The sequence below is a fragment of the Thamnophis elegans genome, chromosome 12, assembly GCF_009769535.1.
Source record: "Thamnophis elegans isolate rThaEle1 chromosome 12, rThaEle1.pri, whole genome shotgun sequence".
NCBI lineage: Eukaryota > Metazoa > Chordata > Lepidosauria > Squamata > Colubridae > Thamnophis > Thamnophis elegans.
The window spans coordinates 5,471,933-5,488,926 of record NC_045552.1 but is presented as its reverse complement, the minus strand read 5'-3'; the positions used below and the strand labels follow the sequence as shown (position 1 = coordinate 5,488,926).

General features: G+C 51.7%; 1 protein-coding gene across 1 annotated transcript in view; it reads right to left on the bottom strand.

Moving 5' to 3' along the window:
• Positions 1 to 518: 518 nt before the first annotated feature.
• The window catches only part of CIC (capicua transcriptional repressor), a 52,666-nt gene continuing 36,190 nt past the window's right edge, over positions 519 to 16,994 (bottom strand). Inside the window, 12 exon segments of the mRNA XM_032227247.1 lie at positions 519 to 1,820; positions 2,379 to 2,510; positions 3,339 to 3,470; positions 4,688 to 4,839; positions 6,257 to 6,525; positions 7,614 to 8,086; positions 9,592 to 9,864; positions 10,022 to 10,191; positions 10,568 to 10,737; positions 12,774 to 12,994; positions 14,187 to 15,462; positions 16,273 to 16,373. Coding sequence (XP_032083138.1) covers positions 1,471 to 1,820; positions 2,379 to 2,510; positions 3,339 to 3,470; positions 4,688 to 4,839; positions 6,257 to 6,525; positions 7,614 to 8,086; positions 9,592 to 9,864; positions 10,022 to 10,191; positions 10,568 to 10,737; positions 12,774 to 12,994; positions 14,187 to 15,462; positions 16,273 to 16,373 — 3,719 coding nt within the window. The 3' untranslated portion in view covers positions 519 to 1,470.

The window sequence follows — 16,994 nt, the reverse complement described above, 5'->3', positions numbered from 1 at the left end:
TAGGGGGTTGGGTTTTTTTAGCCAGCTTTTATAGACAGAGTACAAAGCTTATAGCTGTGCTGGGAGGACCTTGTAACATTTGCCTTCTCCTTCTCAGTTGAACTTTTGGGGAATAGAGATAGAATAGAGTTAGGAACACAATTGAGCCCATTTCTCTTGTTAAGTGAGACGCTCGTTCGTTTCAGGAGTGTGAAGATCTGTCCCTGAATCTCAGAGACTCTGTGCCAAGGCTTTCCTTGCACAGCGCCTCATTTGGAAAATATTTCCATGGCAGCTTTCCAAGCTAGATAAGGTCTGTGGTCATAAATCCACCTTTGAAAGACTATCTTACCAGGCCTTGGCTGAATGTGAATGAGAGGAATTCACATTTAATAAAAGGGGTTTTGCTGGGACCAAGGCTCTGCTTCCTGCTTTTTGGGGAAGCCGAGGTCAGAACGGAAGAGTCACTGCGGAGAAAACGCAGGCAGAATGCCGAAGGAACTGAAATTCTCAGCACGAACTGAAATCCTACAACCAAACCAGATTGTTAAAGAGCTTTAATAGTATGTGAGGTGGGGCCACCCCAATACAGAAGGGGGTTACACATGGTCAACATGTGGCTGTGGCCACCAGGGCACTCGTACTCGGGAGGGGAGCCCGCCAGGCCAGCTCCCTCTCTCCCAAGACCCCACTTTTAACTCCCGTCCCAGATTTAGGCTGTGTCCACACACGAGAGTCCCTCTTCGTTCCTCTCTTTGCAAGGCGCTCTTGGCGAGACTCCGGGGAGCCCAGCCTTGCCCTGGATCGACTTTCCTCTCTCCTCCTTTTCTTTCCTTCTGGCTTCTCCAATGACCCGAGCTTGCCGAAATGACCAAAGCGATCACCTGTCCCGGGAGGCCCAAGCCTCCATTCTTCCCACTGCAAGGATGGATGGAAAAGGCTCCTTTTTCCCCCTCCCCCCCACCTCCCCTCCCCTCCCCCTGCCCCATGACTTGACACAGAAGCAACAAGTAGGTGGGATCTCCAAATACTTATAACATTATTCAAAGGAGATGACGTGTGTGTGTTGTGGGGGGGGGGAGGTGGGAGAGGAAATCAACACGAGGTCTGTCATTTTACAGGGGTGGGTTTGGTACGCCTGGGAGAGCCTTCTGGCAGAAGCCTCCCCCCCCCCTCCTCAGAGGTCTCCTGGCCTGTGTCCTGGAATGGTCAATAGGTCAGCACCACCGCTTGAGTTCTTTTGGGAGGAGGGAAGGTGCAGAGGGCCCATCCATGTCGGATCAGAATGGCTGAAGAGGCCTGCAAGGAGCCCAGGCAGTGTCTACAGGTTGCGGAAGCTTCTCCCGTACAGTCACAGAAGAGAGCAGGTGAGGTTAGCAAAGGAAGGGGCACCGGTGAGGAGCAGGGCAAGGGCGGGGGGGCTGGTAAAGCTCTGGGGCTCCCCCACCCTCCAGGCGGCGGCTTTTCTCGCTTGCTGTTGGGGGTGGCTCTTCATCTGCTGCTGGTGGGAGCAGCGGTGCTGCTGCCGGCCGTCCCTGGGGAAGACTGCTGGCTACAGTCCCAGCCAGTGGCTGTGGCGGAAGGGCTGGCTGCTGGGGGGGCAGCCTCTGTGCTCTGGGCGGAGTCTTGCGGGAGGCCCAGCTCCGCCAGCTGTCCCTCTGCGCTGCTGCCCCCCGCCATGCTGCCCGGGGTGCCTCCGGGTTCCGGCGTGCTGGGGGCTTGCTCCGTCGGAGTGGCTGCCTGCATAATCTTCTGCCTCACTTCCCGGATCTTCAGTTGTAAGCAGACCTTGGTGGGGAAAATGTCCGAGTAGCGGGCTTGGAAAGCTGCAGTGGCTTGGGCTGGAGAAAGGGGAGAGGGGGGAAAAAAACAACAACTCAGGGAAGCACAATAAAATTCAGAACAGGTGAGACAATGGTAAGGGAGCAGCTCCCTGCACAGGGGGTGCTCGACTTACGACAATTCAGTCCAATATTTCTGTTGCTAAGCAAGACAGTGGTGACGTGAGTTTTGCCCCATTTTACAACCTTTCTCACCACAGCAGTTAAGTGAATCACTGCAGTCGAGTTAGTTGAGTAACTTAAGTTATTAACCTGGTTGTTAAGTGAATCTGGCTTCCCCCACTGACAGATCCCAGCCCGCAGGCGCCACCAACACGAGTGACATCAAGCTGGCCATGCCTACCCCAGCCATACACACCATGGCCACAGCCACCTGCCCCCCACCTTACCCCAACCCGGCCAAACACAACTCAAATGCGGCCCTCAATGAAACTGAGTTTGATACTCCTGCTCTAGGAAATCCCGAGCCCATGGATGCTCAAGACAGCCATTCAGCTGGAAGTCAAACAGGGCAAAGGCGGTGAATCGAGACTCAAAAGCCACAAAAATTACTCCTACCGGAAGGGAAGAAGCCATGATCCTGGAAGAGCTGCATGACTAAAGCTCTCCGCTGATCCAGGGTCCGTCGGAGTGAAGAGTAGGGCACCTTCTCATACTCCAGTTCCCCAAGGACGTCATCCGTATCTGTGCCTACAGAGAGATGGACGCTGCTAGGAGGAGGAGCCTGTAGAGACTGTACACTTGCCAATTCCTAAGGAACTCCATCCAGCAGCACCAAGGAGAAGGGCCTTCTCTGTAGGGGGACCCTCCCTGTGGAAATAACACTGCCCCCCCCACCACCCTTTGACACTCCTTCCAAAGGCCCTGAAGACAGGGCTCTGCCAATGGGCCTGGGGACCAGAGAATGGGATGGAGCCCATCAAGTGTTTTGTTTGATTGTTGTTGTCAGAATATTCATGAACTGGAATAGGACACAGCAACAGGGCAGCCATTGGGGACTGGCTGGGACAGGACATGGTAACAAGGTCAGCCAATGTATAGGCATGGCAACTGGGTCAGCCAATGGGAACTATTTGGTGACAGAGAGCTGTGCCAGACGGCTCAGAGCCTGGGCGTGGCTTACCTATGTAGCTCGGAGTCTGTGCAAGAGAACTAATCTAGTCTGCTCTCTGAATTGAAGCTGGAAACCATGTCCTCTCCTCTGCCTGTGAACCAGCTCTTGGTATTGTATATTATTACTTCATGTGTTATTATGTACATAAAGAGAAATTAATCAATCCTGCTGAATCAGTTATCTGTATGTGCTTTCTGGATTTGATTTCTGCAACAAACTCTTGACAATTGTAGCCAGGGGATGGGGGTGTTTTTTTATTTTTCTTATCTTGGGCTATTATCCTTGTAAGCTGCTGGGATGGCTTACACATTTTCTTAAATAAATTCCTTCATTGAGCGGAGACGGCACTCCCTTGGCCGCCTTCTTCCCCCTTGGGCAGGGGATTCCCTCCAGCTTCCCTCTACCTGTTTTGTCAAAAGTAAAGATGTCCCCTTCACACTTGGCGCTCTTGGGAGTGTTGGGCTCCGAACTGCAACTGGAGCGACGCCGCATCTTCCGTTTGGGGGAGATGGGGTCTTCCGTGGAGGAGTCAAGGTCTGGAAAAAGAACCCCAGGTTAGGCGGTAGAGACAGAGAGAGGCTCGCACTCCAGCAACCTACCCCATCCGCACGAAACTCAAATTAAATCTGTCACATTAGAAACATACTTTGGTGCTGCTTGTTTTTCACATTGCCGTACAAGAGGGATGGGGATGGGGATAGTAAAGAAAGGGAGAATGATCCAGAAGCACGAGAGAGTATTTCCTGGTCCCAAATGCTGTGCCAAAAGCTGCCCGAGGCCCTCCCCATTCTCAGTGGAGAGCCAGTTTGATGAAGTGGTTAAGATGGTGGCCTAGAAATTAGTAGTAGATTGTGAGTTCTAGTCCTGGCTTAGGATGACTGGGTGGCTTTGGGCCAACCACCAGGAGGCAGTGAATTCTAGACCAACCTTAGGCCTGGAAACTAACTGGGTGACCTTGTGCCAATCGGTTCCACCACAAAACCGCGGTAGACTAAAGCGCGCTCGATGAAAGCGCGTACATGACGTCATCACAGCGTGATGAAAACATCGTGCTGTGAGCGGTAAATTTAAAATTAAAGCGAAAACCTTACCCTAACCCTCCCAAACCTAACCCTAAACCTAACGCTAAACCTAACGCTAAACCTAACGCTAACCCTTAACCTAACTCTAAACCAAACCCTAACGCTTAACGTAACCCTAAACCTAACCCTAACCCTAACCCTTACCTTTATGTGAATCGGCTTGCTTTAATTTTATTTTAATTTAATTTATTTTTAATTTTTTCCGTCGCGCTGCTGACGACGTCAGGTACGCGCTTTAATCGGGCGCGCTTTAGTGGACCGCGGTTTTGACAGGTCACGGTGCCAATCATTCCCTCTCCGTTCATCCAACCTCACAGAGTCATTGTTGTGGGGAAAATAGGGAGTAGGAAGGTGTGTTGGAGATGCTCACTGCCTTAAGGTATTTGTAAAAATAATAAAGGCAAGATACAAATACAAGTGAACAAATTCCTGCACTACCCCAATCATGTGAACAAGAAACTTAGCCGTCTATTTCCGGTTAACTCAATCATTCCACTACGTTGTATTTTTTTTTTAAAAAAAACACTTTCAAATCACTTTGCAGTAAATCTAGGTCCTCGCGTTGTAGAGTTGCCTAGAAACTTGTCAGCCGCAGGTCTAAAGACATCTGTCCTCTCTCCCAAGGCTCATCCACCTTCACGGGCTTCCCTGGCCGCCTCCTTCCCACTCACCGGTGGAGTTCTTGCGCTTCTTGCGGTAGCTACCCAGGATGGCCCGCGGAGAGGTGGCAAGGGACTGCAGCGTAGGGGAAGGCAAGACCTCTTCCGGCTTGAACTCGGGCAGCTCGGCGAAGCGCTCCTCAAAATCCACTTCGGAGAGAACCCTGCTGGGGCGAGGAGGAGGAGGGGGGCAGGGAGGAGGTCTGGGTCAGGCAAGCCAGACGGACGGCCTCCTCTCCCATAGACTCTCCCTTACTGCTTCCAAGCCAGCCCCCCATGCGGCAGTGCTGCCCAATCACTCCAGGAATCCCTCTAGGGAAACGTCCTTTCTAAATAGAACTTATGAGCCGTGGTGGTGCAGTGGTGAGAGTGCGGTACTGCAGGCTACTTCTGCTGGCTGCCGGCTGCCTGAGATCGGGCAGTTCGAATCTCACCCGGCTCAAGGATGACTCAGCCTTTCGTCCTTCCAAGGTGGGTCAAATGAGGACCCGAACTGTTAGGAGCAATAGGCTGACTCTGTAAACCGCTTAGAGAGGGCTATAAAGCGGTATTTAAGTCTTAAGTGCTATTGCTATTATACGGGTAACAGCCTCTATTCTGCAAGGAAATACGGCCCCTGGGACACAGTGGGGAGTTTGTTTCAGCGTGTTAAAAGGCGCTTCCAAGAAAGCCTGTGGATGCAGCCGAATTATGCACCAATGTAAAAACTGCCCATGTTAGGGACCTTCCAGTACTAAGTTGTTGCCCAGGCAATAATAGTCCAGTGGTTAAGGCACCAGGCTAGAGAGCGGAAGATTGTGAGTTCTAGTCCGGCCTTCAGCCATGAGAACCAGTCACTTTCTCAGTCCAACCCACCTCATAGGGTGGTGGTGGTGGTTGTGGGGAAAATAGGCGGAGGAGGAGGAAGGAGTATTGTGTGTATTCATCACCTTGAGTTATTTACAAAAATACGAAAGTTGGTATACAAATCATAAAATAAATAAAAAATAAACAAAACAAAAATAAATTAACATGTAGGAATGATTCTCTCTCTCTCTAAGTTTTTATATATCCCCCCCAGACTCTCTTCGCCTTTCCTCTGAGCCCACCTGGGCCTGTTCTCTGATGAAAAGGGATCATGTCTTGCAAATATTCTGTTGGTCTTGCGCTGTGCAAGAGACTCGAAGCAGGGGTGTCTAAACTTGGGAACTTTTGAGACTTGTGGACTTCAACTCCCAGAATTCCCCAGCCAGCCAAGTTTGGGCACCCCTGCTTCTAAGGCCAGTGAGGGAACTATGGACCATCCATAGAGGATTCGAGGAAGAGTTTTTAACAGGCGCTCACAGTTCATCCCCAAGGTCACTGTCACTTGAATTTAAGCAGAAGGCACTCTTAGAACCCCACCAAGCCTGGCCTGACTGGCCAGTGAGGAGAGACAACACAGCTGGATGAGCTGCACCTTCTCTACAGCTGCAAATCACCACCAGGAGAAAGTCACAAAGAAGCTCCCCCCAAAAAAATAATAATAATAATAATAAAGTAATGGGAATCTTTAGGACTGTGGCCACAGACACTGTCCCCGCTCGCCTCCCCGTCACTCACTTGTCAACAGAATCGAAGGTTTTCTTCAGGGGGGGAGGCCGGACCTTCACTTTCTTCCCACCTGGACCCTCCTTAGGCTCAAGGCCGTCGGTCGTAGGGGCGGCTGCTGGGGGCAGAGTGGCAGCGCCGCTTCGGGAGCCCTCCCCGGCGTTTGACGGCATCGGACTCAGCGAAGAGGAGGAAGGGGGAGCGGCGGATGAAGCCGAAGCCTCAGGACGAGCCTCTGGGCCGGCTGTTCTCCAGTCAGGGGAGCCGGGGAATTTGGGGGCCTGGAAGAGGAGGACAAGGACAGAAGGTCTCGTGAGCGGCTTGGGAGAGAGGACTCCGGCTACGAGGAGGAACACAGCGGCAAGTGGGCGAGGCACAAACGGGAAGCGGATCCTCTTTGATTCTTTTAAGAACCAGAGTATGACAGGATCCAATCTGGGTCTGCCACCGGGATCCAGACTGGATCCTATATAACCCTGGGACATATATATTCGCCTTCGTTCATCGGGTAAAGGCAGGGGTGACATACACAAGGCCCATGCGCCAGATGCAGCCCACAATGGGGTCAGATCCAGCCAGCAGGGCCGCCTTAGAAAATGTAAGGGGTTGGCCTACGTGGCTTCAGCCCGGTCTACCCGATGCGAAGAGGCAACATCGGGCCAGCGTGGCTTCAGACCGGACTACCCAGTGCAAAGAGGAAACATGCCAGCAGTTTGGGGAGTGGTGTCAAGCTCGCCACGCCCACCCACTCAGCCACGCCCAGTGAGTGGTGTCAAGCCCACCCAGGCCCCCAAGGTCAACCACTGATGCAGCCCTCAATGAAATTGAGTTTGATGCCCCTGGGGTAAGATAATGCAGGAATTGGGAGGAGGCTTATTTGGACTGCAGCACATCACCCAAATCAAACCCTCACCACCCTCCAGGCCTTCCGCAAAGCCCTTAAAACCTGGCTGTTCCGACAGGCCTGGGGCTAAAGAGTTTTTGCCCCCCTTCTCGAATGGTATGGTTGTTGTGTGTTTTTAAATTTTGTATTGTTATGTCTCGTCTTTTTATCCCCCTGTCTGTACCCCCTTCCCTGATTGAATTGTGAGCCGCCCTGATTCCCCTTCGGGGAAAAGGGCGGCATATAAATGAAATAAATCCAAATCCAATCCAAATCCAAAAGCCACCAATGTTCAAACATGAAGGTAGACCTGGTTCCAGAGTTCCAATGGTGGCAAAGCATTCCCAGTGGTCACTTGATTGCATTTTGGGTGCCAGCAACTGGCTCCCCTGTGTGGTCAATTGTAGCATCGTAGCAGCCAGAAGTCGCAAAGATGACTTATGGGAAGAGGGGGAGAGGCCAGGCGGTGCCGGCCAGCTTTCTTACCGTTTCGGTCCCTTTGCTGCCTAACAGAGAGGGTGGTGGAGGCTCACGGGCAGCACCCTCTTCGCTGGACCCCACGGCCATCTCCCGCTGGCTCCAGGCAACTTCTGCGGCCGGGATCTCAGTTACTTGCGACGGCTGGGATGCTGGGGGTGATATTGGCTCCCAGCAATCGCGCTTCAACTCCTGAGCTTTGGCGGGACTCTTTTCGGCAGGACCCTGGCAGGCGGGGGAAGAGGGCGTGTCTTGGGGCCCTGCTTCCCGCGAAGGCCGTTCTAAGTGTTCGGTCTCCCGGTGATATCGCGCTGATGCTCCAGAGTCGTGCGGCTGCCCCGCAGGAGGCCGGACGGGGCCTGGTGAGGCAACGGCTTCGTAAGAACCAATGGGGATGTTCGCAATGGCAGCTTTGACTTTCTGGGGAGGCTTGAGTGGCGGGCGCTGGGGCCGAGTGGGCGTGGAAGGGATCACTTGTGGGGCTGGGAGGGAAGAACAGAAAAAGGTGATCGTGAGCAATATAGGTTCAGTAGAGTCATCCTACTTACAATACAGGTAGTCCTCTGTTAGGAATATAATATAACGGTTGGGTTGGCAACATATAAATCATGTAACAATGCTATACCTGTTTCTTTAAATCACACTGTAAAATGTGATTGGTTGCTGTTTCCTCAATCGGCCATAAGAGGGAGCCAAAATGACTGTTAGCTCTCTCTGTTCGTTAGATGCTGGGCTGATCTGATCTGATCTGAGTGTTTTTGGGAGCTGGAATTGCCATGAGCTATTGTAAGTTTTGCAACTGTTAGCAAACTTTGAATGCCGAACTGATTATATGATACTGGACTATGTTATCTTGATTATCCCTTAACTGAAAGACATTGATGACTGACTGAATTATCCGTGTATGACTTGGCTGTTTGATGGACTCTGATACCTCTATTTCCACGAAAGTAAAAGCCTATTTAAACTGCAGTGTCTCTGTATGTTGGTGTGTGCGTTCTCCAACAACACTCTTATGCTTCTCTGAACGTACTCGCTCTCCCAACGTTTCTGTCGCTAAGCAAGACACTTGTTAAGGTGAGTTTTGCCCCATTTTAGCACCTTTCTTGCCACAGATGCTGTGAATCACTGCAGTTGCTAAGTTAGCAGTAGTAATAGCACTTAGACTTACAAGCTGCTTCACAGTACAGCCCTCCCTAAGCGGTTTGCAGAGTCAGCCTCTTGCCCCCAACAATCTGGGTCCTCATTCTACCGACCTCGGAAGGACGGAAGGCTGAGTCAACCTTCAGACTGGTGAGATTCGAACTGCCAAATTGCAGGCAGAGGGCAGAAGTAGCCTGCAGGACGGCACTCTAACCACTGCGCAAGCTCAGCTCAGTGTTTACTTGAGAGTTGGTGTGATGTTAACCTTGGAGTTAGTAAGAACATGTCGTCCTTTTTCCTTTTCTTCATGACCAGCAAAAGCTAAAAAGGAGGGAGAGCTTCATCTGCCATTTCAGAACAAGGTTCTTTTGGGTCGCTGTCTTCCTTTCCTCTCTTGAGAGACCGTGGCACGACAAAACCACGCTCGACTAAAGGGCGCCCGATTAAACCGCGTCACTGACATCATCAGCAGGGCGACAACAGCGAGCGCGGAGAAAGAAGGGCGCTTTAAATAGCGCTTTGAAAGCAAGCCGATTCAAGTTAAGGTAAGGGTTAGGTTTAGGGTTAGGTTTAGGGTTAGGTTTAGGGTTAGGTTAAGGGTTAGGATTAGGTTTAGCGTTAGGTTAAGTGTTAGGTTTAGGGTTAGGTTTAGGTTTAGGGGTTAATTTTAGGTTTAGCGTTTACAGCGTGCTTTTTTCTCCGCATTGCGATGACGTCAGCTACGCGGTTTCGTCGAGCGCCCTTTAGTCGAACGCGGTTTTGTGGTGGAACCCTGAGAGACGACCCCCCCTCCCCACTGCTTCCTTTCCCCTTGTGACTCCGATCCCCATCGCGCACCCCATACCTGTGGAAATCAGGCTGTGGTTGGAAATCCCGGCGTTCTGGCTGGCACTCCCCCCCTTGGGCAGAATGGCTGTGGGAGAGGAGACCGTGGTAGTGCCCGTGGCAGCCACTGAGTAGACCACGCTGTGACTAGCGGACTGGACAGGACTGGTCCCTGTGGGGGTGGGGTAGACAGCAGTGATGACCTGCCCTTGACCGGCACCGGAAACTGGGAGTTGAGGGCTCTGAAGTGGGGACACCCCCACTTGTCCTGAAGCCAGCACAGGATTATGACCTGAAGGAAACAGACCAAATGCAGGTTTCGGATCCTTGTCCTTGGAGGTTGGTTTCCTCCATGTTGTGTCTTCAGGCCTTTCCTCCAGTGTAGCCAAGCAGTCTGTGAGCTTGGCATTATGCTTGCTTTTCCCCCACAGCTGCCTCCCCGGCCTTACCTGAGAGCAGTGGCCCAATAGCTGTGAAACCCAGTGCCATGGGGGCAGGCCCCACTGGGGACTGGACGTAGGTGGTGGTAGGAGCAGCCGGGGGGATGCTGGGTTGAGAATGAGAAGTTGAGGTGCCCAGGGAGAGAGCATGTCCAGCTGCTGATTGCACATAGGTGATCCTGGAGGCAAAGGAAGAGAGGGAGAGAGAGGGAGGGAGGAAGAGAGAGGGAGAGAGACAGAGACAGGTAGAGATAGAGACAGAGACAGACAGAAAGACACAGAGAGAGACAGAGAGAGAGACAGAGACAGAGAGAGACAGAGAGAGACATACAGAGAGAAAGACAGAGGGAGACAGACAGACAGGGAGGGAGGCAGAGAGGCAGAGACACAGAGAGAGACAGAGGGAGAGAGACAGAGGGAGAGAGACAGAGAGAGACAGAGGCAGAGACACAGAGAGACAGGAAGGGAGGGTTATTTTATGACAGTGGCTTCAGGCACATATATTCCCCATGCCTTGAAGATCCAGTGCTACAAACCAACACGGCATATTCCTACCTGGTTGAGGAGGAGGGCAACAGGACTTTCTGGGCCTGGCTCGGGGAACCAATGACAGCGGTGGCCATGGTGCCCTGGAGCGCAGCAGGGCTAAGTGGGGGCACCAAGGTGGCACTGCTCTGGGAAGAGGACTGAGGCTGGACAACTGGCACTGGAGTGAGCTGAATAATCTGAAAGGGCAGAAAGACTCTATTGGCATAGGGAGCCAAGAGGAACAGCAGGAGGTTTAGGCTGGAGGTGAAGCCCAGGTGCAAAATTATTATTATTGTTGTTGTTGTTGTTGCTATTCAGCAAAACCAGATTCAGACTCAACGTCATTTACCAAATCTGTCCTGTTGCGGTAAATAAATTTAGCAAGCAATAGTATTCAAGTACAATTGGAAACAGACGACGGAGTCTGTTGCACGGGGCACAACGTAGGATTTCAGGCTTTACTACAACAGGGAAGACAAGAGAGGAAGTACGCGCGGGCAGGAAATGGTGATCACCAGCAAAGTGGGATGGTGGCTCTCTTTAGCAATAGCACTTAAGACTTCTATACTGCTTCATGGTGCTTTAAGCAGTTTACAGAGTCAGGGGATATGGCCCCCAACAATCTGGGTCCTCATTCTACCGATCTCGGAAGGAAGGTTGAGTCAACCTTGAGCCGGTCAGAATTGAACTGCTGGCAGTCGGCAGAATTATCCTGCAGAAGGGCATTCTAACCACTGTGCCACCAAGACTATAGGCTCCTTTGGGCATATGAAAGCCTTCACTTTTTCAGACCTGCTGAAGAATTGGGACTTTGGAGAAGCAAAACCTCCAAAACCTGATATAGGACCAAAGGGATGTTTTTGTTATTAAATCTCATTTTCCTCTGTTTCACAGTCCAGAGAGGCTGAGAGATTTGTTGTTAAAAAAGAAAGTAGCAAACGAAGCAAAATGAGGCACTCAGACTTCTAACAGCAGTCATGAAGAATACAGATTTCCCTATATGAGAAATTTCCAAATGTTTGTCGATTTGCAGGCTAATACATCTGGAGAACATCAGGCTGGGGGAGGAGACTCAACCTTGCTTTCTTTTCTTTTGAGATCCCAGTTTTGCAGAATAGATGTGCAATATTTAACATTTACTAGCTGATAACCCGGCATTGCCCAGGTATTTACAGACATCGAAGTTTTGTCTGACAGGGGACCTTTCTTCCCCCTACTCCCATGCCCATCATTCCTGCCCTCTCCCTACCCCCTCCCATGCGCTCCTCTTTCCCGCCCTGTCTACAATCCTGGCACTTTGCCCCAAATCCATCAGGCACTTCCCCATTGGTCCACTGGAGGGCGAACGTCACGGCTGGCTTTCCAGAGGAAGCTTGCGAAGGAACTGACATCACAAACAATTGCCGCTCTAGGACGCAGCACTCGCTCTCCTTAACGGCCCAGGCGTTCCAGAGTTAGGCTGGAACACACACACACACACACACACAGACCCACACACACACAGGGATGCCTTCCCCCCCCCAAACACCCCAATATTTCTGGTTTCCACCAAAAAGCATCCACTGAGGAAAACGCACTTGTTTAATAACTGTGATGTTCACTTAGCGACTGTCACAAAAAATACTGTAAATGGGTTTAGTTGTGCAGTGACCCAGTTAATGCTTATTACCTATGACTCTTAATTCCAGGATCAATTATGGTTGTAAGTTGAGAACTACATATATGTTTCTGAGGCTGCAGTTCTCTGTGTTTATCATTGAGAATTTCTTTTTCACTGCCCCTATGCTTTCTATTACCCTCATGAACCTGACCCTCACCTACCTATTAGCACAGGGAATGTGCTTCAGATACTACCTGTCTAAAATGCAGCACAACAAACAATTTGTGCCCGCCCTGCACTTCCAACTTCTATAGTTTGCTGTATACAAAACTCTTTATTCGTATTAGAAAGTCTGTTTATATAAAGCACCATAGAGCAAACAAAGTGTACAGTCACCATGTGTTTTACTGCTGAACTATTTTTACTGAAACAGGAAACTCTTCTTAGAACAAAAGAGCCTAGATTATATATCACAGATCCAAATCTGTAAACACTGCCATCCACTGGCTGAACACGACTGTAGTTGTTGCATAGAAATACATTTCCAAAAATGAAATTCAACAACTCATCACTCCCTTTCTTCCACGCTGCCTCTTCTCCCTCCTTACCTCATCCTGTTTTGCAGATACTGACCTTGCTGGCTGGCTGACTTCCATTTTGCACCGGGACAGGGAAAGGCGGAGTAACCAGAGGCAGCTGGGCGGCTGAGGTGGTCCTTACTGTCACCTGGGAGGCTGCCATAGGCACCAAGACTTTGCCTTGCACCTGTAGCCCTGCGGGGGGCATCACCTGCCCAGACACCAGGTGGGCTGAATTGCTGGGAGATTGCGCCTGTACAGGGGACACGGACTGAACTGTGGGGAGAAGGGAGAAAGAGAGGGAGAAACATATTTATTTTACCGGATTTTTTTTTCCTTTTAACACACTCCAATTTGCACTCTGGGCGGGATACCACAGTGTAAAGACAAATTTAAACAAATTTAAAAATAAGATGGTTAAAAACAATACACCACCCAAAAAAAAAGTTAGTCCCAAGATGGACAAACTAAAAGATCTGGCAGAATGAAGTTATTTCACAGCCTTCAAGAGTTCAAAGCATTAAAATATTTTGCTTGGAAGGAACTCTGTGCGCAACCTTCGGTGGAGGCTGCCCGGGGTCAAAGAAATGTCACTGGACTCCATCTGGCCCATGAACCGCCAGTTACGTAATTGCAGCTGAAATGATGATGAGGCTACAGTTGTATGGGCAGTCCTCAACTTACAATTTCAAGTGAATCCCTTCTAAAAGTACAGGGGAAGGCCTGGACGTACCACAATTGGGCTGAAAATTCTTGTGGCTAAGCAGGGTATTTGTTAAGTGAATTCCGCCCCATTTTGGGGCTCTTTGAGTGTTTAAGGTTGCCGACCCCTGGTCTAGTCCCCAAAAAAAGCTGCCCAAGCTTTAGTTCCTTGAAAAGGTCCAGAATATTCAGGGGTGTCCAACTTGGCAATTTTAACACATATTTGATTTTGATTGATTGATTTTATTTCATTTATATGCCGCCCTTTTCCCCAAAGGGGACTCAGGGCGGCTCACAATTCAAATCAGGGAAGGGGGGTATAGACAGAAAATAAAAAGACGAAACATAATAATACATAATTTAAAAACACACAACAGTCATACCATTCGAGACGGGGGGCAACAGCTCTTTAGCCCCAGGCCTGTCGGAACAGCCAGGTTTTAAGGGCTTTGCGGAAGGCCTGGAGGGTGGTGAGGGTTCGAATCTCCACGGGGAGCTTGTTCCAGAGGGTCGGAGCAGCCACAGAGAAGGCTCTCCTCCGGGTAGTCGCCAGTCGGCATTGGCCGGCGGATGGAATTCGGAGGAGGCCTAATCTGTGGGATCTAATCGGTCTATTGGAGGTAATTGGCAGCAGGCGGTCTCTCAAGTACATATGGACTTCAATTCCCAGAATCCCTCAGCCAGCCATGGCTGGCGAATTCTGAGAACTGAAGTCCACAAGACTTGAAAGTCAGAGAGATTGGACCATCTCTGGTCTCAAGCTTACCTTTGGGTGCCGAGGACATGACGGTAACACTGTTGCTGTTGCTTCCCGGGGCGGGCTGGATGATGGGGATGGCTTGGGGGGCAGTGATGACTTTCCCATTGGGGGGAGGCAGGGTGAAGTGAATGCTGGCAGCCGTGGGTGTGCCTGCTGCTGCTGGAATCTTCCCCCCAGCCACCTGCAGCTGCTGAGGCAAGGTAGGTAGGATGTACTGAACCTGAGTGATGCTCCCAGCTTTTCCTGCTGCGCCCGAAAAAATGCCTTGGGGCTGCAGGATGCTAAGTGGCACCGGCCCATTCTGTCCGGAGGGATTCTGGGTGATGAACTGGACAGAAGGCTGCTGGGCAATGGCCCCAGTTGGCAAAACAGTCACGGGGACGCCAGCTCCTCCGGCACCGCTGGCTTGGCTGTAACCTTGGGTTCCTACCAGGAGATTGGTCACGACACTTCCTTGGGTGGGAGGGCACTTCCCCACCGCAGCCAAGCTTTGGCCCAGAAGCGGTCCAGCGACTAAGTGAGGAGAGGTGGCTTGGATCCCAGCCATGGCAGAGGCCTGCGGCGTCTTTTTATCGGTGTAGAGCAAACCGAGCCGGCCGACGGAAATCCCTTCGGCCTTCGCATTGCCGTCGGACGGCGGGGGGCTGACCAGCGGCAGCGCCTCCCCCGTCGCCCGCAGGAAAGGTTTGCTGGCAATAGGTACAGGAGTGCTGCTAACGGGCTTGACCACGTTGGTGACCACGGTGGAGGCAGTCCGGACCAAGCTGGGCGATCCGCTGTAGCCGATCACCCCCATGCTCGGGGTGCTGAGGGATGGGGCGGTCACCAGCACGGTGCCAGTGGACAAGCGGGTCGAATCCGGAAGCACCAGCGTCTGCATCGCCCCGCTGGGCGGAGAGATGACGGAGTAGGCGGGGACAGAGAGGGGAGTTGTTCCGGCCTCAGGGGGCCCCTGGGGACCGCCCGCGCTGTCCACTCTCTTCCGCCTGTAGGGGGCAGCCGCTGGGTCAAAGCGGGCCTCCAAGCGCTTGGTTGGGGTGTTGTGGGGACGGAGCGCTCCGTGCGAGTCTTGGGACTTGAAGGTGCTGGGGGACATCTGGAAGGAACTGTAAGGTTTGGGTGGGGGCTGCTCCTCGTGACTGTGAGGGGGCGGTAGGGGTGGGGGCGGTGGGGGTGGCTCCAAGTCCAGAGGAGGGGGTGGGCGACATGGGGCGAAGGCGGCAGAAGAAGGAGGCAGGGCTGCTGACCGGATCACCGGGGCGAAGAGCTTCCGTCCAAAGTCCTACAAGCAAAGGGGAACGCTCTTAAAAACAGGGAAAATCCTTTCCATGATGTTCTGCCTGACAAAGACCAGCTTTGAAACTGATCAGGTCCCAGCTTGAGTCTCATCACGGCCCAGTGGTTAGAATGGAGTATTGCAAGCTAATTCTGCTGACTGCCGGCAGTTCGATTCTGACTGGCTCAATTTGACTCAGCCTTCCATCCTTCTGAGGTCGGTAAAAGGACGACCCAGATTACTGGGGGACATAGGCTGACTTGGTAAACCGCTTAGAGAGGGCAGCGAAGCCCTGTGAAGCGGTATATAAGTCTAAGCGCTAGTGCTACCGAGATGAATTGGGGGCAAGTCTTTCTCCAGCTTCAATCTATCAGATGCACGAGAACGACACGCGGGTTAATATAAGGTGATATGTTCCCAAACAGAGAGAGGCTCAAATAGAACTCGTCAGAATGGCCTTTTCATGCCCCCGAGTTGTGACCCCTCCCCATTTCTGTTTTACTATTACTACTGCTGCTGCTGCTACTGTACTATTACTACTACGTTCATGTGGGGCGCATCTCCCAATGCGCTTCTGGGTTGAAAGGATTAGCCAGTGACATCACCGTTGCCCCCGGGAAATCCGAGGGGGCTCCTTTCAAGTCCCTCTTATTTTCCCATTTGGTACCCATTAATCTACTTGCATGGTACCCATTTATCTACTTGCATTTGCCTGCTTTCAAAACTGCCTGGTGGGTAGGAGCTGGGACGGATTTCTGTACTTATCGGTGCACTTAAAAGCTTCTGCGCTAAGCCTGAATCTTGCCCCTCACGCACCTTGGTGTCAGGTTCATCCCCTAAGGATCCTTCGCTATCGCTGTCCGTCACTCGCTCTTTGCACTTCAAGTCGACGTCAGCTGGGTTGAACCCATCTTCAGCTGCGGGAGGAAAGCAATGAGTCAGCAAGACACCGTCTCCCCAGCTCACTTCCCCTATGAAAACTCTCCAGGATGAGAGGCAGAGAGGGTGGCTGCCAGGAGATAGTGTTACTGCAGATCTGCTGACTGCAAAGGCAAGCTCAATAGAACAGGGATTGGGGAGGGCAGCATGCGTGTCCCAGGGCACATACCGTGTTTCCCGGAAAATAATACCCTGTCTTATATATTTTTTTGCCACCAAAAAAGGCACTAGGTTTTATTTTCAGGAGGAGGGGGATGTCAGCCCCCGACTCACCTCACTTGCGTGCCTCGTCCCTGGCCTCCTTGTCACTGTCAGATGCTTTCAGGAACTTCTTCAGCCAGCGAAGGCCTCTGCAGCCGATAACAGAGCTCCAGATGGAGCTGGAGATCTGTTATCGGCTACAGAGGACTGCAGGAAAGCCTTGCCGGCTGCAGAAGAAATGGGCCGAGGTACGCAAGGTCTCGCTGCAACTGTTCGAAGGGCAGCTCCATCCCCCCCCAAGCTTAATTTTTACCCGTGCACCCTGGAGTGGGAGGGGTCTTAATTAGGGCTTATTTTGAGGGTAGGACTTATATGGGGTGCATGCCAGTGGTGGGTTC